General features: G+C 42.0%; 1 protein-coding gene across 1 annotated transcript in view; it reads right to left on the bottom strand.

Moving 5' to 3' along the window:
• The window catches only part of CFAP58 (cilia and flagella associated protein 58), an 89,386-nt gene extending 64,634 nt beyond the window's left edge, over positions 1–24,752 (bottom strand). Inside the window, exons 1-5 of the mRNA XM_014073855.2 lie at positions 24,626–24,752; positions 15,962–16,243; positions 12,535–12,683; positions 11,514–11,670; positions 6,415–6,609 (exon numbers count right to left, since the gene is read on the bottom strand). Coding sequence (XP_013929330.1) covers positions 6,415–6,609; positions 11,514–11,670; positions 12,535–12,683; positions 15,962–16,243; positions 24,626–24,634 — 792 coding nt within the window. The 5' untranslated portion in view covers positions 24,635–24,752. The remainder of the gene's footprint in view (positions 1–6,414; positions 6,610–11,513; positions 11,671–12,534; positions 12,684–15,961; positions 16,244–24,625) is intronic.
• Positions 24,753–25,638: the final 886 nt, after the last annotated feature.

Genomic DNA, 25,638 nt, shown 5'->3' with positions numbered 1-25,638 from the left:
TGTATCCCATACATATTCCATAGATGTACCCTTATTCATATTGAGAACAAAATATTCCGATAGCAATTTTTTACAATCATTAACATACTTTTCATATCTAAATAAGTTTTCATTCAACCTCCAGGACCTTCTTGCCTGGGCTACCCTTCCCAATTCCATCCAGACTGGATTATGATCTGAAAGAACTCTCGCCATAATCTTTGTCTTCTTCACCCTGCAAAGTAAATCATTTGTAATTAGTATAAAATCAATCCTTGAAAGAGATTGATGTCTGTTGGAAAAAAAGGTAAAGTCATATTCTTCTGCATGCCTCTCGCGCCAAGCGTCTCGCAATTCAAAGTCGTCCAGCATGTCAAAAAAGGGTTTGGGTAACTTAGCTCGGAATTTGGTGTTCGGGCGAGATGTCTTCTTATCTCTTTTGGTGTCAATCACGCCATTCCAGTCACCCAATAATATACAAGACTCAAAGTCCCACTGTACTAATTTAGCATGGAGATTTCTATAAAATCCATCTTGTTGTTGGTTAGGAGCATAAATTCCTAAAAGTAACGTCTTTTTCCCTTCTAAGATTAAATCTAATGCAATATATCTTCCGAAGGGATCTGCTTCAATTAGCTCAGCTTTAATGTCTTTTCTTAAATATACTACTATGCCGTTTTTCTTTTCCATGGCTGAGGTCGCAAAATGTTGGCCCAGTTTGGGGTTAAACAAATATTTTTGATCGGTTGATTTAATATGAGTTTCTTGCAAACAAATTATGTCATTCTTAAACTGTTTGAGATAATGAAATATTTTCTTTCTTTTCTGTGGAGAGTTCAGTCCGTTAACATTCCATGTCAAAATCTTAGTTGTCATTTTTGGTTGCCTGAAGCTTTTTTAGAGCCTCCCGCAAGGCCTGTCTCACCTTTGGTTTGGCTCCTCCCACAGCTTCTGAGCTTGTTGCAGTAGCTCCTTGATCAGTGGCCAACGATTGTTGAGATTGTTGCATGGTAGTTTGTTTATCCGTTTGTCTGGTGGTCATACGGTTGGATCTTTTTTCCTTGACTCCTTGCCCCTCCGGGAGAGGGAGATGATACATTTTATCTGATGGTTGTGTGGTTTGCTGTTTATCTTGTTCGTCTCGTGGTTTTTCACCATATCCCGAAGATTCAGGGTATCCCATCTTCAGAATCTTATGATAGAAATCACGAGCTTTCCATACAGAACTGAGACGATATCTTTGTTTGTCCATTGTAACTATAATACCGAATGGGGCATCCCATCTGTACTGTATCTGACGCTTTCTGAGCTCTTCCACCAGAAAAGCATAATCTCTTCTGGCTCTTAGCATTTGAGGTGGTATTTCTTTCAAAACAATCAGATCCTGTCCACCAATTTGAAGCTTAGTATTATAAGACTCCTGTAATATCATATTTCTAGTTTCTCTTGTAACAAAGTATATTACCACATCTCGGGGAAGTTGCCTTTGTTTTGCCGCCCACGAGTTAACACGAAAAGTCTTGTCAATCTGCCAATCAAAATTGGATCCCGGTTTTCCCACCAGACGGTCAAAAGCTTCAGAAAACATTTGCTTTAAGTTCTCCTGCTTTTCTTCACGCAGCCCCCTCACTCTTAATGCAAGTTCCATCTGCTTATACTGTATCATGATAATTTGTTTTTCAGCATTATCAATTTTTTGTTCCACCACTTCAGTTTTGGATATCAGGTTAGTTTTAGCTTCATTGAGAATTTCTAAATTATCTTCCATTCCAGAAATATATTCTGTTATCACATTTACAATTCCCATCATATTATCATTCATTTTAGTGACCCTAGTATCGAATTTGTCATATAGAACTTCCATCTCATTCCTTATTTCATCTTTGAAAACAGAATTTCTAGATTCTGTTCTCTGGACTCTCTAAACATTTCTAAGTTCTGTTCTCTGGATTCTTTGAACATTTCCAAGAAAAATTCTTTTGTTAGTACGTCTCCACTAGGGGGCATAGATGGTGGGGGCTGCACCTTTGTGCCTGGTATGGGAGACGTTTTCGGAAGTAATTTCACAGAGGTTGATTTGGATGCCATTATATTTTGCTTTTAATTATTTATTCTAAATTGCTAATCCACTGTGCTGTTTGGAGAAAAAGAAATTCCTCCCCCCACCCTTTTTTTTTTTTTTTTACAAAGGGTTTTATGGAGGGTTTCAAAAGAGAAAGTCCGTTTGGAATGTTTGGAATGTCTCTGTATCAACAACAAAGAGTCTTTGAAGGTTTTAAGGGAGTAGATCTAATTAGATTATAAGAAGTTATTCCTTTGATTCTGTACCAGGAAGCCGGAGATAACAAATGCAGAAGCTGTAAACGCCATTTTGAAGACAATTAAACAAAAGAGATTTTTATAACATTGAAGCTGGTATTTCAGATAGGGAAAAATTTTAAAGTTCACAAGTTTGGTCTTTGCTCGTATTGATTTTCAATAGTCTGTTTTCTAAAGATTGTCCTAAGGGGGAGGGGTTCCTGTCTTGTGCTGTAAATAACAGCTGCGAAGTTCAGGTCGGAGTTGAATGACTCAGCTTTGGGTTGATCCTCCCCCTCCGTCCACAGCCCAAAAAGAAACAAACTGTGAACTTCAAAGAAGATTCTTACCAGCTGAGATTCCTCACTGCTTTTTTCTTGTCTGAAAAAAGAGTTATCTTCTTGATATTGAGTAGATAACGAACCAGAACTCTGGGGGCAGCTCTGTTAAGCTGCCGACAGCAACAGGTCCCTCCCCGGAGAAGCATAGCTTCTCATCACTCTCTTCTAAGCCCAAAGGGAGGATAAATAAACTGCCAAACAGCTTGATAGAGTGCTGTTTAGACAGATTAACGACACCAAGATTCCAGAGCTGTTAAGGATAACAACCCTCTGTCAGCTCCGCCCACCAGAAGTCTATTTTTTTATTTTTAACTTTTACTTTTATCTTGTTTCTGTAAGCCGCCCAGAGTCCTACGGGATTAGGCGGCATACAAATTTATTAAATTGCTAAATTGCTAAATTGTATTCCTCTCAGGGCAGTGGAGACGTGATCTTGAGTTAAGGGGAATAGAGACCTCGCCCTTGTTATGGTCAGATCACTTCTTGCTGAGGCTTGACTTCAGGACGCTACTCCCCCATTGCAGGGAGGTGGAGCCCCAGGCTCCTGATGGACCCGGGGATGGGATTTCAGAGGGAGCTTGGAGAGATACCTGACTCCCTTGTCCGTAATCTGACCGAGTCCTTGGTCGTTGCCTGGCATGTTGTGGCGGCTGAGGCACTGGATCGGATTGCGCCTTTGAGGCCTCTCTACGGTAGTGGATCCAGGAGGGCACCTTGGTTTACCGAGGAACTCCGGGAGATGAAGCGCCAAAAGAGACGCCTAGAGCAACGCTGGAGGGCTAGTAACTCTGAATCTGATCGAGCACTATTAAGAGCCTTTATCGGGATTTACTTAGTGGTGATGCGGGCGGCAAAATGTACACATTTTTCAGCTCTTATTGCGTTTGTTTTGTTTTGTTTTGTTTTATTAAACATTTATAGGCCGCCCTTTTCCCTGAGGGGACTCAGGGCGGCTTACAATAATAGGGGAGGGGAGTGCAGGACAAAACACAAAAAGAAAATGTGAGTAAAAATAATTAGCGGTAAAAACACAACATTCATTCAACATTCGGGAGGGGCGAGAGTAAAGTCTTATCCCCAGGCCTGACGGGATAACCAGATCTTGAGGGCTGTGCGGAAGGCCTGGACGGTGGTGAGGGTGCGAATCTCCACGGGGAGATTGTTCCATAGCGTCGGAGCTGCAGCTGAGAAGGCTCTCCTCCGCGTAGTCGCCAGTCGGCACTGACTGGCGGATGGAATTCGGAGGAGGCCTACTCTATGCGATCTGATGGGACGGAGGGAGGTAATTGCGTCCACGGAATCTCGCCCAGCCACCCTGTTTAGTGTGACCCGCTCCCTCCTGAAAGGTGAGGAGGCGGGGGAACCCCTGCAGGGAAGAGCTGAGGAATTTGTTCAGTTTCTGTCGGATAAAATCACTCAGATTCGGACAGACCTGGACTCCGCATGGGCATTACCAGCTGAGATGCCGAGGGTGAGTCTTAATCAGATTTGCTGGGATGAGTTCGAATTTGTCACCCCTGAGGAAGTGGACAAGGCCATGGGAGCGATGTGTGCCTCCACCTGTTTACTGGACCTGTGCTCCTCCTGGCTGGTTTCAACCAGCAGAGAGGTGACACGAGGCTGGCTCCAGACGATTACGAACGCATCTTTGCAGGAGGGGTCTTTCCCGCAACCATTGAAGGAAGCAGTGGTAAGACCCCTCCTCAATAAGCCTTCCCTGGACCCAGCTATCCTAAAAAACTATTGTCCTATCTCCAACCTTCCTTTTCTGGGGAAGGTTGTTGAGAAGGTGGTGGCGCTTCAACTCCGACGGACCTTGAATGAAGCAGATTATCTAGACTCCTTTCAGTCTGGTTTCAGGCCTGGGTACAGCACGGAAACCGCTTTGGTCGCACTGACCGATGATCTCTGGTGGGCCAGGGATAGAGGACATTCCTCTATCCTTGTGCTTCTTGACCTCTCAGCGGCCTTCAATACCATCGACTATGGTATCCTTCTGCAATGCCTGGAGGAGGTGGGAGTAAGAGGCACCGTTTTATGAGGGTTCTCCTCTTACCTCTCGGACAGGTCACAGTCAGTGTTGGTTGGAGGACAGAGGTCGACCCCTAGGCCCCTCAAATGTGGTGTACCACAGGGTTCGGCCTTGTCCCCCCTCCTATTTAACATCTACATGAAGCTGCTGGGTGAGATCATACGACAGCACGGGATAAAGTACCACCAATACGCAGATGATACACAACTGTATCTCTCTGCCCCATGCCAGGTCAGTGTAACAGCGGACATGATGTGCCAATGCATGGAAGCTGTCAGGATCTGGATGGGGGTGAACAAACTTGTGCTCAATCCCGATAAGACTGAGTGGCTTTGGATGCTGCCCCCGAAGGACAGCCTAGATAGTCCATCCTTAACCCTGGGGGGTGAAAATTTACACCCCTCAGAGAGGGCCCGCAATTTGGGGGTCCTCCTGGACTCGCAGCTGACACTGGAACACCATCTGTTGGCTGTGACCAGGGGGGCCTTTGCCCAGGTTCGCCTGGTGCATGAATTGCGGCCCTATTTGAATCGGGAGGCACTTCAAACGGTTACACACGCCCTTGTCACCTCAAGACTGGATTATTGCAACACGTTCTACATGGGGATACCTTTGAAAAGGGTAGATAGTCCAGAATGCAGCTAGTCCAGAATGTGGCCACGCAAGCGATATTGGGTGTACCGAGGTACACCCACATTACACCTGTCCTCTGCGAGCTGCACTGGCTACCAATTGGTCTCCGGTCACACTTCAAGGTGTTGGTTATTACCTTTAAAGCCCTACATGGCTTAGGGCCAGCGTACCTGCGAGACCGCCTACTGCCACATACCTCCCTGCGGCTGGTAAGATCCCACAGATTGGGTCTCCTTCAGATGCCGTCAGCCAGACAGTGTCGGCTGGCGGGGCCCCGGAGTACAGCTTTCTCTGTGGCTGCTCCGACCCTTTGGAATAAGGTACCCCCAGAGATCCGGCCCTTACCCACTCTCATGGCCTTCAGGAAAGATGTTAAAACCTGGCTGTTCCAGCAGGCCTGGGGCTGTTGACCTCATTGTTGAGGTCCAGCCCCGATTAGAACGAATGCATGTGTTGTGTTTTAAATTGTCTTTCTCTTATTTTTTTTCTATTTTTTCTTCTCTTCCTCTTTTGTAAGCCGCCCGGAGTCCTTTGGGATTGGGCGGCATATAAATTTTAATAAATAAATAAATAAATAAATAAATAAATAAATAAATAAATAAATAAATAAATAAATAATGAACTGTTTGGTTTCACTGGAACAATTCTACTGAATTAATAATTTTCTTTGTCACCTGCATGGCTCATGAAATTTCCAAAATAAAGTTCCTTCAAAAAGAAACATGTTACAATTACATAAATTCTTTTTCTGCTGACTAAAAAGCCCCTATAAGGTTTCTGCAGCATCAGGGGAAATGGCCTGGAAAAAAATCAACAAATTGCAGATGATACTTTTAAGTCTGGGACAGAAAAACACTAGGAAATTATATTTTATTTTTTTAAAAAAAACATATTGAGATCTTACAGTATTACCTGCTTACAAGGGGGGCAGCATTTCAACTAATTTTTTTCACCACTACCATATCCTAAAGCCAGCCTGGATGAACACATATAGAAATACTGAAATTTCTGGAATATTTTTATCCATGATTCAACTTATTATCTTCTGAAGTTAGTAACTCCTATTATGTTTTAAATGTGGTCTTGGTATAAGAACTTAAAATGTGTGTTAATGAGAATTTTTAAAAATACCTTTTGTTCCTTCAGTTGCTGTTCACATTTCAGGAGTTCTTCCTTGCTTTTATTTAAACCCTGCTGCATTGTCTTTATATCAGCCATTTTGAACTCTAAATCATTCTGAAGTTGTTTCAGTTCTCTTTCCATTTTTTCTTTCTTTCGTGTCTCCCGTGAAGCCTCATTTTGACGCATCTGGATTTCCTGATGGAGCTATAACAGCACCAAGCACAAAGATTCTAAGAAAAAATCAATGCTATCTTAACCTGTTAAAATATCTTAACTAGACTCAATATTTTCTTTTTAAAATATGTTTGGAATTGTATAATGTACTAGACAAATTGTGATTCACTTGTCAATTCCTTTCAGAAATATTTCCTTACAAGATTTTTCAATGCCTTCAACAAGGACAAACTTCTAATGTCCTGCCTTCACTGGAAATGTTGAGAGACATTCAGAGATGTATCTGTTTCAAACTTTATAGTCAAACATCAATATAATGTTTTATCACATTTTGTATTATGTCATAAACTGTTTTCTGATAATTTTATGTCATAAAATGTTTTATAAAATTTGCCAATTTTCAGTCCCATGCTAGTTACGGGTCACAGATGTTAGACACATTCTATAAATTAACCCCTTTGAGATACCTTGATTCAAAATTTGTTGTACTGTGATGCACTTCTTTCACCCAGTTGAAGGTTACAGAAATTAATAGTTTTAATACCGTATGAAAGTAGATTAGAAATGGACAAGGTAATGGCAGAAATTGCAAAGCAATATTTGCAAAACAGCATTAAAGAAATGAAGTTAAGGTTAACATGAAAAAATGATGGCAAAGATTAAATACCAGATAAAAAGCAAGGAATACATGACTAGAATATGTCAAAAATAATTTTGTCCAATTAATTTTATTTGACAGAAATTTAAAGGAAACATGAAATAATTAAAATAGAGTAGGATTCTGGGATTGAGAAAGCAGAAGCAAACATTTCTCTTTTTTAAATATTAATGTTATTAAAAGATACAACTACAATGATAAAAAAACTAATAGGAATTAAAAATAAAATAATAAAGGAAATCATAGAAGATTATATATATATATAATCCCTTTATTTATTTATCAGCACAAATACAACATATATATGTATGTATGTATGTATGTATATACATACATACATGTATGTATGTATGTATGTATGTATGTATGTATATATATTATATTTTTTTACAACCCCCGGTATGCCCAAATATGGGAGGAAGATCACTACTTCCATTCTCTGTCCTTCGGCTCGTCACAAGAGACCATCCAGGCAGAAACCCAATATTTTTACTGTTGCCTTTTTGTTACATTTTGTTGTATTTGTGCTGATAAATCCTTTATTTATTTATCAGCACAAATACAACATATATATACATACATACATACATACATACATACATACATACATACACACACACACACACACACACACATACATACATACATACACATACATACATATATACACATACACAATATTGCCCATCTGCGGAGCTTGAGTGGGTGTGTCCTGCGCATGATGCATCCGGCTTGAGGGCCGCCAGTTTGACACACCTCCAATTTGCTACCCCTGCTATCAGTGGTAGGTTTCAAAAAATTTTAGAACCTCTTCTGTAAGTGTCGCCTGTTTTGTGGGAGTGGCTTGGTGGTCATGTGACCAGATGGGAGTGTCTTGGAGGTCATGTTACTGAATGGGAGTAGCTTGGCAGTCATGTGACTGGGTGGGCCTGGCCAACTTGCAAAATATGGTGAAACTCACTTAACAACACTCTTGCTTAGCAACCAAAATGTTGGCTCAGAAACTCTGGCATTTGAAGCACGCAAGTCTAAAAGCTGTCAAGTTACAAGACCCTTGCACTCATAACCCTTTAGAAAAAAAAAACCAGGGGTGTTCAAATTTGACAGCTTTAAGACTTGTGGACTTCAAGTCCCAGAATTCCTCAACTAGCATGGCTGCTTGGGGAATTCTGGGAGTTGAAGTCTGTACATCTTAAAGTTGCCAAGGTTGAGAAACACTGCTCTAGAGGTAGCCACTTTAACTGCGAATGTTTGGAGATGGGAGGTATTAGGAGGGATAATTCCTCTGCTATCCCCTCAATCTACTCTTACAAAAGCCTCCAGGTTAAGATAGCCTTTGTTGTCACGTCTTTACGGTGAGCACACTGGCTGGCATCTATTAAAAATGAAATGGTGTTGTTTGCTCTCAAGAGAAAGTATACATCTACTTTGAAAGAGCCAAAGGCAAGGTCATTTCAACATTGCTTAAGAGTGAACATACTAATTGTGGAGCTTGACAAAAGAAGGCATGCACTCAGGTAAACAAGAAGGAGCAGAATTAATGAAGACAGCAAGAAGGCACAGCCACCAGAACTGAGAAATGGGGAAGGTGGGGAGGGATATAAACAAAAGAAAAGGCTTCTTATTTGCCATTCATCTTTTCGTCTCAGCCCTCAAGGGGCTTCCATCAAGCAATGCCAAGGGAGTGTCCTAAAGATAGGAAATCGACTCTTTCAGCTTGATCCTCGTCATTCACACATCCACGCAGCCCGCGATCACTTCCAGGAGGCTGTGCCCAAGCGAACCAGAATGAAAAGCCACACCTACTCCAGGCACCCTTGACTCCCACCCACCCCCATTTCCCCCGAGGTTTTGCACCTGTTGCCCCAAGGAAAACCTTTCAGCTCCGACGAAGCAGCGGCGAGCCCTCTCCCAGCTGGTCTCTTCCCTCTCACTATTCATCTTGATGATGTAGCTGCAGCTGCCAGGCCAGAGTGGCACCGAGGCTGTCCGGGCGAGCAAAAGACTTCTCGGTGAGCAAGCGAGCAACAGAGGATCAGGCTGCCTGATCCTCCCTCGCTCGCTTACTCGCTGGGAAGTGTGGAGAAGAGCATGAAGTCCAGCAGAGGCAGGAAGATTCTAGGCACTCTGGGAAGCCTGGGGAGCGCCGAGAACCTTTCTGTCTCGGCTGTACTTCGCACTCTTCTCCACATGCTCGTCATGACTGCAATAGACATCCAGAAGCGGCTTTTGGGGCTAACGGGGCTTGGCTTCCAGCCTGACAGCCCCCGCCGCTTCTGGATGTCTATTGCAGTCATGACGAGCATGTGGAGAAGAGTGCGAAGTCCAGTGGAGGAAGAAAGGTTCTTAGTGCTCCCCAGCCTTCCCAGAGTGCTGAGAACCTTCCTGCTTCCGCTGGACTTCGCACTCTTCTCTGCGCGCTCCTGGCAACTGCAATAGACATCTAGAAGCGGCTTTTGGAGCTAATGGGGCTTGGCTTCCAGCCTGACAGTCCCCACCTCCCACCGCCACCCCACCCCCTTTCAGCCACATGGTGTATGCCATCCCGCGGCTTTCACTAGTCTCCCACTGTCGCCACGCCCCTTTCGGCCACGATGCTAGCTTCCCGCCACCACTGCCCCCCTTTCCGCTACGCGGCATATGCCAGCCTGCGACCTGAAGACCTTCCCTCACAAAAGCCGCTGGCTGGCATACCCTAGCCTCCTGCCGCTGCTCCCCCCCCTCGCGCTTAGTTGCTTACTTGACGGAAGGAGCAAGCTTCTGGAAGGCGAAGCAAAGGGAGGACCTGATCAGCAAGCGTGATGCGACAGCTGCTCGGGAACGAGAAATACCCTTTTCAAAAGAGAAAGACTCTTTTCAAAAGAGGAATGTTGACCATTGGCACCGCGCTTTTAAGCAGGTGTTAGAGGCGGGTGGATCAACTCCAGCCCACTCACTGATTGGCTGGACTCCAGCCAATCAGTGAGCAGCAGGCTGGGCTAGTTTAGTGCGGATGGGAGGGGGAACGAGCGAGCTGCGACAGAACGGGCGAGGCGAGCGAGCGGGCAACTTCCAGGTCTACCAGTGGAACCTCTTCTGACCGGTATGGTAGATTTGTGGAAGCTCTTCTACCAAACCGGTTAGAACCGGGAGAAACCCACCCCTGCCTGCTATATACGGTATGTATGTATATATAATAGTATCATATAGTGAGATGGGTGGCAATAAATAAATAAATCATCTATCTACAATAGGGAATTATTTCTTCTTTTTTGGTAAAGATTATTTACATAGATTATGTATCTAAATTATAATAGACAATAATTGTCTCAAACAGGAGGAGTATGTGTAGTGTCTCTACAGAAATCCACTACCTACTACTTCCTTCCTTTGATATGTTCACACACAAACTTCCTTCAGGAAAGGCTTACTGTTCTTAAGAACCATGGTGCAGCCAATGAATCCAGATGAATTCATGACACAAGTGTGCATTTCAACCTTCTCTTTCTTAAATCATTTTTCTCTTTTAAAAAGGCTGATAACAGAAGAAAAAAGGTTCACCAAAAGTGTGTGTGTGTGTGTGTGTGTGTGTGTGTGTGTGTGTGTGTGTGTGTGTGTGTGTGTGTATATATATATATATATATATATATATATATATATATATATATATATATATATATATATATATATATATATATATATATATATATATATATAATAGCTGATGCACATATGAGCATTAAACTTCATGATGAAGTTAAAAAAATCAATGATAATGACTAAAGAAAAATTGAGAAGTATGAGAAAAATTATGTGCATTACGAAAACACAATTCAAATTACCCTATATCTCAGCCAGAAATCTCTGATTGGATAATAATTAGAAGGAAAGCAAAACAAATTATTATCAAGATCATAGTTATAGAATGGAAATCTAAAGAACTGGAGCTACTTCCATCTCAAATAATTTAATATTTAGATTTCCATAATAGTTACAGTAGCAAATATTATTCAACATTCCATTTTGCAACTTTTTAAGATTTGAAATATGAAATTTGAAATATAATTTTTAAAAATTCTCAGATTAGTGCAAATCTGGCAAAAAAGAAGTGCCTTACAGAAAACAAATTGTTCACAGAAACAGGGCATTGCCCTATTCTTGACATCCTCCCACAGAACTGCCAGAAAAAGAAGGGAATGAAACAACAGTTATGAGCTAATAAAGTAAAATTAGCTCATAAAAAGGCAGACTACCAATCTAGTCAAAGCAACAATGACTTTAACACAATTACACAGACCTGAGCAATAGTAGATTCTGCTTCAAGTTTTGTCTTTTCTGCCTCTTGCTGTTGATCTGCCATATTCGCTACACTGTCACGTAACTTTACAACTTCTGCCAAAAGCTGGTCTCTCTCTTTTGTTACTTCTTCTTTAAATTTTAACAATTCCCGCAAACTGAAAGAAAACAAATCTCTTTTCTAAGTTGAAGTTTCTTAGAAAATAATTAAGTAGCAAAATTTGTTGGCATATTACTCCACTTTGATTACCCCCATTCCAATTGTTAATTAAATTACATATGTGATACAGTTACTAAAAACATCCATATTGTACAATGGTTTCTTCAATGCATCTGGAAATTTTCCTATATCCTCTTTCGGCACTACTGTTGAAAACTTGGCCTGTTTATGGAACATGATAATAATTAGATCAGTTTACCCTCTTTCTTTACACAGTGTAATGTTGAGCCCCTTGGTTTCATGGGGAAGTAAGGCCAATGAAGCAAGAGAAGTGCTCATTTGAGCAGAAATGGAGAAAATCTCAGAATGAATCTGACCATAAAAAAAGGAGGCAGTGAAGAATTTATCCACAGTCAGAACAGATTTGTGTTTTTTCTTCTGCACTGTGTTGTGGCAGAACAATACCACAGGGTTAGTAAACAAGGATAGCTAGTGTTTTGCTGTGAGCAACTTGATTTTATGTACATAGGAGGTTTATCACAATTGCTATGATTTGAATTCTATTGTCAGGGTAGGGTATAGTCTCAGTAATGCACTACTTCTCTTTATAGAGGAAAAATTTGATTATTGTCTATTTAATTATTTCACTCCTTATTTATGGTCTCAAATAGCATAGTTTACAAACAGGTTTAACTTGCAAGCCATTATCCATTCTAAGGATGTAAAATACAATGTTTTGAATACATAAATCTAAAACAAGGACAGTATTTACATAACATTATGCATAAATTAATACATATAGACTCTATAAGAAATAATCATGGATAACAATATTTTCTAATCTCTCATAGGCCCAACTTACTTGTGCTCTTGACCCAATGACAATCCAGATCCTTGTTCTACTAATTTAGTTAAGTTCAAAATTTCTTCCTTAAGAGACATGATGGTTTCTTTTGCTTTCTGTTCTTTCTCATATGCTGCATCCACCATTTTCCAAGCCTTTTCGATCTCCTATTGTTGGGAGACAATAACAATTACACATCATACATTCTTTAATTTCCACTTTAAATAATTTCATATTTAGATTTCCTTAATAATACGTAATACTATTCAACATTTCATACTAGAAAATTTTGTAATTTTGTAATTTTTATTATTTTTTATTTATTTATTTATTTATGTCAGACTATGAGTTTTACCTAGAATTCATTGGAACAGAGCTTTTATGGGTAATAGCCAAACATATAAAAACTCTGAACTACATTAGGAAAGATTTTAATATATCTCAGCAATTACATAGAGAGCTGTCTAACAAAGTATGCAAGCAACAACACAGAAGCAATATACCACTAAATATACCACTGAGTAGCTTCCTCATAAACTCAGTACAACCAGGAATGGATGTTTATTCTTCTTGTTTTTTAATTCAGTTGTTTTTTGGTCTAAGAGACAGATGAAAACAAGGTCATCCTGTATTTATGGTCTTATGCTACATTGCCCGCTGTATCTCACAGCTCTATTTCACTATCCACCTTGAGGAAAAGTAGCTTGAGAATAACATTATAAAGAAAAATAAGGAGACTTGACCAGATGAAAGAGTAAAACAGCTCACAACATCTGTTTTGATGATTCTATGGTGAAACAAAGTCTAATTTTTTCTTAGGTTTATTCATTGAACATCCTCAGGAAGTGATAAGAGGTAGTGAACAGCTGATTGTGGTTGAATATATGAATGTTTTTACTAATCAGTTGCTGTCTAATTTGGGCAGATGAAAAACAGATCAAAGGAACTCCTGACAATTCAATGCCACACCAAACTTGCTTGGAATCTGCAAATACTGAGGATGAAGGGTTGGGAGGAGGGATCCCACTGTGTTTACACTATCTTCAGGATGCTTCACAAATGAAATAAACAATGAACTAGCCTAAATCTTCACATTAGTGTTTTTTAATGCAAAATCCTTATTTGAAGTATCCCATTCTTGATCATCTTTAACTCAGTATCATAGTGGATTCTGTAAATTGATATGTATTTTACTTGTATTTTTATTTTATTTATCAAATTTTTAAAACCACCTATCTCCCCCATAGAGCAACTCTAGGTGGTTTACAAGTAAAAAATTAATATAATTGTAAATTATATGAAATTTACAATTTAAAAAAGCAAGTGTGGATTTAAAAATAATATTAAAAGTTAATTAAAAGGCAGAGGGCTTTTACAATGCTAACCAGCCCCATGGCCATATGCTTTTCTATGAATCCCAAGTAAGGCCAAAAAGCCATGACCAGGTGGGACGGGCTGATGTAATGGGAGGAAGATGGCTCTGTGGGTAACCTGGCCCATTCCATGTAAGGCTTTAAAGATCATAATGAACAATTTGAAATAGATCCAGAAGCAAGCTGGCACCCAATGCAGCTCATGCAGTAAAGGTATTACATTTGCCACTCTTTAGATGCCCAAGATTGCCCATGCAGTCATATTTTGTACCAGCTGAAACTTCTGTATACTTTTCAAGAGTAGTGGAACACACTGCTATAATCGAAACACCAAGGCACAAGTGACTCCCTATCTGCTTGTTCTCATGTGCATTTTTGTATTTCCTGCTTCTGAACATTGTTTGTTGGTTGTTTAGTCAATGTGTTTAGGTTACAATTACAACTTTGATCAACTAACATAGGATTCAGTTTTAAAATATCGATCAAAAGAATGAGACAGACAGACAGACAGTATGGCATGACTAAGGCCAACTCACAATCAATCAATTTTAAACTGTTACAGGTAGGTTCATCCAGTACCCAGGCCAAATGTTTGGAAAAATTATTACAGCATTACTAGTAGCCCTTGGTTAATGATGGTATCTGGGTCAAACAATTCCATCACTAATTGTGACATTCCCAGTTGCCTTTATCAGCCAAATCCTGTATCGTTGCAATGTCCCATAGCCTTGTCATTGCCCTTTGTGACCTCCTGCCAGCTTCCCCATTGACTTTTTTTGCTGGAAGCCAGCAGAGAAAGTCACAAAGGGCAATTACATGACCATGAAAAGCTGAGATGGCCAGAACTATTACAGAACATAAATCTCTCTTGTTCAGCACCATTATAACTTTGTTTGTTTAGTAGATTAATAAATAAGCTTTTCAACAAGTGGTCATTCAACAAAGACTATCTATAATCACACAGGCACCAGATAATTTACCAAGAGGATCACTTTGATTCTGACTTAAAGCCAAATTCAGGAAATGGGATTTAAAACTACCACATTTTTCAGAATATAAGATGCACTTTCTCCCTCAAAAAAGAGGGTGAAAATCTGGGTGCATCTTATACACTGAATACAGCATTTTTGGCATTCTGAAAACCCGCTCCTTCACCAAAATGGCCATGCAGAGCCTTTAGGAGGCTTATAGACTGCTCCTGGGAGCTGGGGAATGGGCCATTTTTTGCTCAAATCCCCCCCCCCAGCAGCACTCTATAAGCCTCCTAAAGGCTATTCATGCCCTTTTTTTACCAAAAAAAAAATGGCCCATTTTTACAACAAATTGAGCATTTTTTTGCTCATTTTTATGGGGCCCCACCCCCTAGGAGCACTCTACAAGCCTCCTAAAGGCTATTCATGCCCTTTTCTTGAAAAAAAACCAGGCCCATTTTTGCGAAAAAAGGGCTGTTTTTGGAAGGTGTGCAGAGTGCAAAACCTTTTTTTTTAATTTGCTTCTTCAAAATCTTGGTGCATCTTATACTCCGATGTGTCTTATGCTCCAAAAAATACGGTAAGTTCTTTCAAGGCAATTTTCCCCCACATCAAATTGGAATAATAAACCTATGAAGATCAAAATAACAGGTAATGTTAAATCAGAGGAAATATATTCAAGTTACAGCTAATATGGAAAATGCTTTCTGATTTTATTTTTTCCTGGAATTTCATCCATTTCAGATATCTAAAAGCAATGAACCATCACACTGTTTCAGAATCACAGTCTTGGACAACAGAACCAAAATATATATTTTAATAGTGCTTTGGAATGAGTAGTAGAGCACTGCAAATTATTGCTCTGACTTTAATATCTACATTCTCTTATGCATAAGGTAACTGAATTAAATATTCAGTTGACATACATAAGCTGAGATTAGTAAAGTGGGTCTCAGTTCTAATATAAACTATTAGATAATGTCATTTTAGGAGAATCGAAAATCATAAAAATACGTTTTACAAATTTGTTCTCATAGTTGAGAACAATATTGTCTGATACATTGCTCTATATTTGTTAATCAAGATCATGTTTTACTTTACCCTTTTCAATGATGTTATTGTTGTCTGATCATCCTGTGAGAGCTTTAGAGCAGTAGCCACTTTAGCCGAATTCACCACAATCTCTGCATTCAGTTCCCTGCATTTTGCCATGAGACGTTTTTCATTCTCATAGGATTTTTTTAGCACTGCATGGAGCTTCTCGTATTCCACACGAAATTTCTCCAGGCTTTGATCTCCTGTAAGTTCACTGATGACTTCTTGGAAGTCTTTTTCCAAAGCTTCAAAAACATTTTCTTCTATTATAGGCTTATCATACTTTTCCTGTATGAGAAGAAAGGAAAACTATTATATCCTAAGCAAAAATATCTTGATCTGAATGGTGACATATTAGAGATTGTGTATCCTCTGTATATGGAAATTCTGCTCTAATCCTGTTTTAAGCTTTTGCTTTTAAATAAATATTTGGAATATCATATAAGCATATATAATAAACTTCTACAGTTAAGCAAAACATCCCATATATGCCCAGTAGGCATTTAATCTAATTTTAATCTATTAATCTTGGTATTTAAAATCATACATTTCACAAAGCTCCTATTTTTATTAATTATTTCTTCATGTAAGGTAAATGCACAGAGATACATACATTGCTCTAGATGTAAATAATATTCCAGCTCTGATGACACCATTTATAGCACTACTAAATTTGTTCATTCTAAAATAAGACCAAATTGATCCTAATGATTCTCCTCTGTGTCCTGAATGAATTGTTCATTTTTCTCTCTTATTTTATTATCATTTTAGATATGAACAAAATTGTTCATGTTGTACCCTTGTATCTGTACTGAACTTATAGCCCACAATAAAACTATTTTTATTCTTAAAGCTTGAAATTTAATGGTATTTTGTTTATGATATACTACTTGATGACAAGAGAAATATGAAGGAAATCAAGCTGAAGTAAAGTTTTCTGTGGGCTAAGCAAAGTAGTACAATTGTTTCTGTTTTATTTTTCCAGACTGAATTCATGCCAAGCCCCGTTTTTCAGACCATAAAACATGCTTTATAGTCCCCAGGTTAGCCCAGAGTGTCAAAAAGCACAGACTGAAGCTAAATGAGTGGCAGAAGGAAAGTTTATAACATAGAACAGTTGCTGCAAACACCAAAGGAAAATGGGTTCATCTAAAGAAATCCCTGTAGAAAGAGCACAAACTCAGATTAAAGAAGAAAATAGAAAGTGGGAGGAAAAGAATGGAGAAATGAAGGGAAAAATACACTGGATTAAAAACAATATTCAGGAATTACTTTTGAACCAGAGAGATAGGAGACAGGGCTGTAAGAAGAAAAAGAAACAATAATAACAAAGAACAAGGAGAGAAGCTATGAGTAATGAACTGAATAAGGAAGATCTAGTACACTGAATAGGGAAGGAAGGAACGAAGGAAGGAACGAAGGAACGAAGGAACGAAGGAACGAAGGAAGTTAGGAATGAAGGAGAGGGATAGGAGGAGGACGAGAAGGAAAGAAAGTCATACATAGGTACATTTCTAAATCAGTGACGTCCACAGGGGGCATCAAAAAAGAAAATATGTGGTATCTTCAGCATAATCAAAGCTCTGCCCATTTTGTGTGTGCGATACACATACACTGCTGCAACCATCATCTTGACTGTTTTGTTCGCCCATGCACATGCCCCACCTTTAAACTCATTTTAAACATTTTCCATTCTAATCAATGTGAAAGGATAATGTGAAATAATGTAGCATGGTTAAAGAAAGAGTCACAAATCCATATAGCAAAAGCATTACTATGGATGAAAAGAGAAATTTGGAAATAACCAAAGGTCATAGAAGGAGCAAACAGTCTGGTGCACTCTAAATATTTTGGATTGTGGACCATTCTGGTCCAGGCTGATGGAACTTGAAAACATCTGAAGGACTAGGAATATAACAAGTTATAAAATAAGTGGGGGGAGCAATGATTAAGAATGGAGCATGAAATCTGTAAGGGTGAGTAATGCTTATATTTTATCCCAACAAAATCATTTCCTGATAATATTCTATTTTCTTTCGTTGTCCCCAGGAGATTGACTTCATCTCCTCCCCACACCATGACCAAAATAGCCTTAAGATCTTATTAGTTGAATTCATATTAAAATGTTTTTCTTTAATTTTATCTCACCATAACTTAAGGTTTCTAAATTTTAGAATGCTTTGTCATTCATTATCTTGAAATGAGGTTAGTTGATCTTTGACAGTTTTCGTCAGGGATATACATGATCTAAGGCAGCATAAACAGAGGTATGCTTTGCAAGTGAATGGGAAGTGTGTACATGACTCCTATTCGTAAGGTGACCAGACGTCCCGCATTTGGCGGAACAGGCACGCTTCTTCATAATTTTTCCCGCGTCCCGGGCCGTTGTCAAAAGATCCCGCTTTAATTTTGGTGCCTTCTTTGATCGCTCGCTCCCCCGCCCATCCGCTGCTGCTTGCATGGGTGGGGTAGTGTAGCGAGTGAGCGGGCGGATGGGCAGGGGAGCGGCTCGCCTTTCCAGCCCCACTTCCACCCGAACAAGCCATGGGAAAGCCTCCGCTTCTTCGGGGGACAATGGGCGAGGCGAGCGCAGCGGCCGGAGACTCCCCCATGGGACCACTGTTCCCTCTAAGGCAAGAAAACACCACGCAGCACTTTTCAACTCCCGCGCAGCCGCAGTGATTTGTTTTGATCAGCATGGGGTGACTGGACTGACGGTAAGCCCTCGCCACCACCAGACTAACTGCTGCTGCCTCCTCCTCTTCTAACAGTACCGCTGGATTTGCTGCCCGGCGCTGCGGCTGAGGTTAAGCCGCAAAGCTCCCACCATGCTTTTGAGGAGCCTTCAGGCCACGGGAGCCAGTAGGAAGGCGGCGGAGGGGCAGGAGCAGGAAAAAAGGCCCGATGGCTCCTCAAAAGCACGGCGGTGAAGAGGGGGCAGGGCAGGGGTAACGCGGTGCCCAACTCAGGTGCTGCGAGCAGAGGGGGAGCCACCCCCTCTGCCAGCGCTGGGCAGCAAAGCTTAACATCTCTGCTGCCCAGCGCTGGCAGAGGGGGAGGCTCCCCCTCTGCTCGGAGCACCTGAGTTGGGCACCGTATTACCCCTGCCCTGCCTACTCAGACCAGCTGAGCCTCCCTGGACGTCACAGCAGCAGCAGCCCCAAGTGCGCCGATCTCGGTGTTTTTCGCATTGGGGCGTGCTGCAAGAAGAGGGAGTGAGTGAAGACCTTTTTTAGCCGGCGCAAAGGACTTCCCGAGACTTGCTTTGCAGCAATCCAGACTCACTCGCTCCCTCTTGCAGCCCGCCCCATTTGTGCCGGGTAGAAAAGGTCTTCACTCACTCCCTCTTCTTGCAGCACGCCCCGATGCGAAAAACGCCGAGATCGGCGCACTTGGGGCTGCTGCTGCTGCGACGTCCAGGGAGGCTCAGCTGGTCTGAGTAGGCAGGGCAGGGGTAACGCGGTGCCCAGCTCAGGTGCTGCGAGCAGAGGGGGAGCCGCCCCCTCTGCCAGCACTGGGCAGCAAAGCTTAACATCTCAGCGCGCCGCGTTACCCCTCTCCTCCTCCCTCGGTCTTTCCCATGGCCGCCTTGCCAAAACCTGCGCTCGCTCTCCCTCCACCCACTTCGGCCGCTGCTGGCCATCGCCCAGCCGGGGCTGCTTGGGAACAGAGAGAACCTGGGCACGGAGGGAAAGAGCAGCGCGCGCCACACCCAGCCCCGCCACGTCTTCCCTGCAGTGGCGCGCCAGGCTGGTCGGGCAGCCTCGCCGGGTCTGGAGCGCTGCTGGACATCGCCCAGCCACCGCCTCCTCCCCTTCCTCCCTCCCTCCCCCTTGGACTCCTCTTCCCGCCCTCGCCGCCTCAGTTTGGAAGGGCCGGGAGAGCGAGAGAGAGAGAGAGAGAACGGGGGAATCTCTCGGGGCTCGACGGAGCGCTGCTCCTTTCCCAGAGCGAGGGCGGCGCGGGGAAGATGATCCACCAGAGGAACCTTCAGAAGTGGCCCTTATTTCGTGCTATTCCATGCCCGCCGTTGGGACACCGAGACAAAGCGCCCGAGGAGGGAGAAGGAAAGAAGGGGGAGGGAAAAGGGGGTGCCCAAGCCCTTTCCCCACATCCCTATGCAGCGGGGAAAGAGAGGTCGCTCCCGGTGAAGCGTCGCCCCCGTGCTCGTTGCTTCTGCCTCAGCCACACCAAGGCCAAGATGGGATTCGGGGTTTTGACAGATGCCCGTTTCCCCCCCCCCGGCGTGGCTCCCTCCGGCCAGAGAGCCATGTAGATCCCTTGTAGGGGGAGGGGAGGGAGGGGGGGGAAGAGGCTCCGTGGGTGGGGGAGGGGAGGGGAGGGAAATGGGGGATGCTGCGGAGGTCAAGGAGATGAAGAAGACCTTCATTGTGCCAGCCATCAAACCCTTCGATCACTACGATTTCGCCGCCACTTCCTCCTCTTCTTCTTCCCTGTCTGTGGTTCCGATTGCAGTTGCAAGGAGTGGGAAGGAGAGGAAGGAAGGAGGGATGGGGGAAGGAAAAGAAGAAGGGAGGGGGGAGAAGATGGAAGGAGAAAAGATGGATGGAAGGAGAAAGAATGGAAGGAGAAGGAGGAAGATGGAAGAAGAAAGGAAGAAAAGGGGTAGAGAGGGAAGAGAGGGAAAGAGCAGAAAGACAAAGAGGATGAAGTTGATAGGCAAGAAGAAAGAGGAAGGAAGGAAGGAAGAAAAAGGGAGGGAGAGAGGAAAGAAGAAAAGATGGAACTAGAAAGGAAAGAAGGGAGGGAGGGAGGAAAGGGGAAGACAGGGAAAGAGCAGAAAGACAGAGAAGGTGAAGGTAGATAGGCAGAAGGAAAGAAGAAGGAAGAAATAGGAAGGAGGGAAGGTGAAAGGATGGAAGGAGGAAGGAACAGAAGCGAAGAGGAAGAGAGAAATGGAAAGAGCAGAAAGACAGAGAAGGTAGATAGGCAAAAGAAATGAAGCTGAAAGAATGGAAGGAGGAAGGAAGAGAAAAGGAGGAAGGGAGTGAGTGAGGAAAGAAGAGAGGATGGAAGGAGAAAGGAAGGAAGAGAGGGAAAGAGCAGAAGACGGATAAGGTGAAGGTAGATAAGCAAGAGGAATGAAGGAAGAAGTGAGGTGTCTCAAGGAGGGGGAAAACATTTAGTGACCAAAGTTACAATGGCATTGAAAAAAGTGCCTGATGACCATTTTTCACACTTAGCGACCGTTGCGACCATTTTTCACACTTAGCGACCGTTGCAGCATCCTCATGGTCATGTGATCAAAATTTTGTTTGGCAACAGATTAGTATTTATGCTGGTTTCAGTGTCCTGGGGTGACCTTTTGACAAATATAAATTTTTTAATCAAGCCCCCACCTCCCCCCATCAATGGTGTCCCTTTTTACCAATCTGAAAATCTGGTCACCTTACCTATTCGTCATTCACTAACCAGCCTTGGCAGTTGCCTTCCCCCCCCCCCCCACAAGCACTTGCCCACTCCATTAGTACTCATTTTCCTGAGTTTCTTTTATAGCTAAAATCAACCTTGTGTTTCTAACACTAATTATCTCACATTTAAAAAGAGAATAAATCTGCAAATCTTCACCATTTTACTTGTGGAAAAAGAATAAGCATGTTTGAATTAATCTACCTTAACACAGTTCTGAAATTATATTTATCTTAAAATGTAGCACTTCTACCATACATCAATGCACTCTCCAAAGAATAGAGAGACTGAATCTCTCTCAGCTATGGCTTATTTACCAATTTTTTTATTTGTCAGTTTCCATCACTGTTCCAGGAAGTGAGATGTTGCCCTCCAGCTAGTCAATTTCGGCATATTCTACAATGTGGCAACTTCTCCTACTTCTCTATAACTATTTCTGCCTTGGAGCTTTTCCAAATGTTTATTTCATATCATTTTAATTTGGGAGATGCTCGAATAAGTTATAGGAGGAGGGACAGACAAAATAATGAATGTAAAGAAAGCAGAAAAGTGAAAAACAACCAATATTTGTTGCAGTTCTCACATTGGTGAAATCTGTCTGGTGAGATATTGGAAAAAAAGTAACAAAACTAGAGGGAAAGCCAGATACCTTGACAGATGATGCCACTTTGAATGATTCAGAACAGACATAAGAGTGGCAAGATACAGACCAATGAGGCAGTAAGTATAATGTTTGTGTTATTTTGTAGAGTTTGTAGAACTCTAATTCAATAGCAGGAAGGAGCCCTACAAAAAAAATTCTCAGAGAATCTTATTTCCCTCTTCTTGGTGGGAATTATAGTCTAGGTATCAGGTTAAATCAACTTTTATTGGAGAAATTTATCAATGGGGTTTCTAGCATATGACACTGGTCAAGAGAAAATAACAGGAAGTACTGGATGGGTGGGGACCCAATAATGTACAGATCAAAAATAATAACAATATACTTATTCTGGGACAATAACAGAAAATAAAAAACTATCCATAATATGAGAAATAACCTTATTCTAAATTATCCATTTTGTTATTTACATGAACAATACTGTGGAGACTTTGACTTGTACACCCCCTGAATTCTGGGAAGATTGTAACATTCAAGGAAATAGATCATAACTTTGCAAATTAAAATAAACGGAACTTTATTTATTCCATTTCTGTAGCTACCCATCTTAATCCAATTGAATCCAATTAGTCATGACTATCTTTTCCACAGATCTATTGCAAGCTTGAACCAATCCAAGATTATTAGCAGCTTGAGTGTGGGGAGATGAATCTAGATAGTCCTCGACTTAGGATCACAACTGAGCCCAAAATCTGTTGTTTTGCCCTATTTTACAATCTTTCTGGACTGTTGTTAAGTGAATCAATGCAGTTGATAAGTTAGTGTTGTGGCCCAGCAGGAGCCGTTGGAGCTGCCGTTGGACTCTGATGGCAAGGAATCCTATGCGTCTGCTATGGAAGATGTGGAGAACCCTGGACAGGGTTCAGACTCAGAGCAGGGACCAGAGAGGCTGGTTAGCCATCAGGAGGCGCCTGAGGCATGGAGCAGTGAGGAAGATCAAAGGGAGTTTTTCCCTGACGTCAGGCAATGGAGCAGTGGAGAAGATCAAAGGGAGTTTGTCCCTGACGCCCGGCAACGAAGGGCGGAGAAACGGAGGCAGCAGTTATGGAGACAGACTCATAAGAGATAATCAAGCCCAGGTGGTTGTGGCTTGGCACCTCCCAAGAGAGTATATAAGAAGAGACTTTGGGAGGAGCCCTTTTGCAGGACACAACCGTTCATAACAAGCTGGAGAAGTTCTTGTTTGTATTGTATCTCTTGTCTGTGGGAGTCTGGGTTGCTGCCAATGTCTTGTCAGTGAGTCGTGTTGGGCTTTCAGCCAACAGGATTGTAATTGCTGTAAATAAAGAGTGGCAAACTGCTAAGCCTGTGTCGGCGTTAATCACCGGACGGAGGGGGGTCAGAACAAGTTAGTAACACAGTTGTTACGTGAATCTGGCATCCCCATTGACTTTGCTTATCAGAAGGTTGCAAAAGGGGATCATGTGACCTTGGGACACTTGCAACGATCATAAATATGAATAGATTTGTCAAGCATCTGAATTTTGATCACACGATGATGTGGATGCTGTAAAGGTCCTAACTATGAAAAATGGCCATAAGTCACTTTTTTTAAGTGACCTTTATTATCTATTATGGATGTGTGATAAAGCAAAGAAACATTGGAGTAAGATTCATATCTTAATACAGAACATTCTTAAAGTGAATATAGAAAGAAAATCAGAGACTTTTCTTTTGGATTTAATGGAACAAGACCTGGAAAAAAAAATTCAGAACTCTGGTGTTATATATGTTGACAAGCAGCAAGACTATTCTATGTACAGAAATAAAGTCACTTTGATTCCCAAAATAGATGAATAGCTACAAAAACTGATGGAGTTAGCAGAGGTGACTAAATTGGCTGCTTTGATCAAAGAAAAGAATACAAATACTTTCATTTCTACTTGGAAACCACTTCTGGACTTTGTGCTTGAGGTGGAAAAAATGAAATTTTGTTTTTTACCGATTAGATAGATTTGTTGTTATAGAAATGGCTAGTTTCTATTATTATGAAAAAGTAAAAAGTTGAGGGTAGATCTTAATGCCTTATTTTACTGCACCAAAAGAGTCGGAAATCAATGCCTTCTTTTTTCCCCCTTTTTCCTTGCTTTTCCAACTATCCACTTCCTTTTTTCGTTTCCTAATTTCCCTAATATTTGCTTTGGTATTCTTTTTGTACATCATATTATAAATTAATAAAACTATGAATAAGGAAGTCACTTTTTTCAGTGCCGTTGTAACTTTGAACGGTCACTAAATGAACGGTTATAAGGACCACTTGTACATTTTTTTCAGTTTCTAAAAACTTGCAAGTGAATCTGCACTGTGATGTAAAAGATGATGTGACTGAGAAGGGAAAACGATCTTCTTTCCATGGGTTGAGGAGCACAAAACAACCTCCGAGGAATCCAAGCAAAGCTACCCAAGGCTACTCTTCATGGGTCGCTTCCGCTCTCTTATCAAAGAGGGCGAGATCTGGGGAAGGAGACGTAGAGCGATCTAAAAAGCGCCAGCATGGGGAAAGGAGAGTCTCACTCTGTTGATAGGAAAGATACTGGGAAATAAACGGAGGGGATTGCATTGCCTGGACGGGATCTCACCTCAGCCATGTCTGCAGGAAGGGAGCGATAGGCAGCCCCGGCGCCCGAAGGGGAGAAGAAAGAGAGCGGAATCCCCCACTGACTGAGCCGGGCGGAAACCCTGAATGTCCCGGCTGGGTCTCCGCAGCTGTGTACGCGGCCGCGCTCTCGTCTCTTAGCAACCTCCCCTCCCTCTCTCCTTTCCTTCAAGCGCCCCCTGGTGGGACACGTCAGGCATAGTTTACACTCGGCTTGTGGAAAGAAGGCGGGAAAGGCCGCTTCTCTCCCGCGGGGCTGGTTATTATTCACGCGCACCCAGCCCGTTTAGGCTTTCCTGGTTTTTCTTTGTTTCCCGCTCCATGCTCGGAACTGGCGTTTGTTTTTCTAATGCGGCGTGTTGCCTCTAGGATTGGGGAAGTGAGGCGTTTAAGAAAACTGTCGAATAAAACACATTAGGCAAAAGGCGCCGCAGTATCAAAAGAATTGTTGGTTTATTTCCACGGTTTCTGGGCAGAGAGGGCCGCCATCCTGCAAGTTCTTCCCTTATGATTGTGGAGGGACGCAACCGTATGTCCGTGCAAAATTGAACTACCTAGTTCACATCGATTCAGCACCAAACAACCTGGAAACTTTACGCGATGCAGATCGCTTGTATGGAATCTATCTGGGAAGATAAGAAGGGCTCCCGCGTTCGGGATCGCAAGCAATCGACAGCATGCATTTGGCAGCTCACCAGCCTGGTTGGGCTGGAGAGTTTACAGATGTTTTCCATTCTCTTCCCCGCATCCAGGTTTTAAGGCTACCTACGATTCCGAAGGCCTTCGTTATTAGTAGCCGTTGATATCCTGATTTTCTGAGAACCCGTTTATTTATCTTTAATTTTATTTCTAAATTGACCGTTGTCAAAATGGTTTACAATAAATGCTAGCGTTTAATTACCTTCTATGTCATAATACATTTCTTTTTGTCAATCTTGACTCTCCTAGCACTTAGTTTCAAGAAATGCTTATGAGTTCTAACGCTGAAAAAGGGGG

The sequence above is a fragment of the Thamnophis sirtalis genome, unplaced genomic scaffold, assembly GCF_051295495.1.
Source record: "Thamnophis sirtalis isolate CommonGarterSnake01/CBP01778 unplaced genomic scaffold, rThaSir2_p1.2 scaffold_11, whole genome shotgun sequence".
In the NCBI taxonomy this organism is placed as follows: Eukaryota; Metazoa; Chordata; class Lepidosauria; order Squamata; family Natricidae; genus Thamnophis; species Thamnophis sirtalis.
The sequence above is the reverse complement of the archived record's forward strand: the minus strand, read 5'-3'. Positions and strand labels throughout refer to the sequence as shown.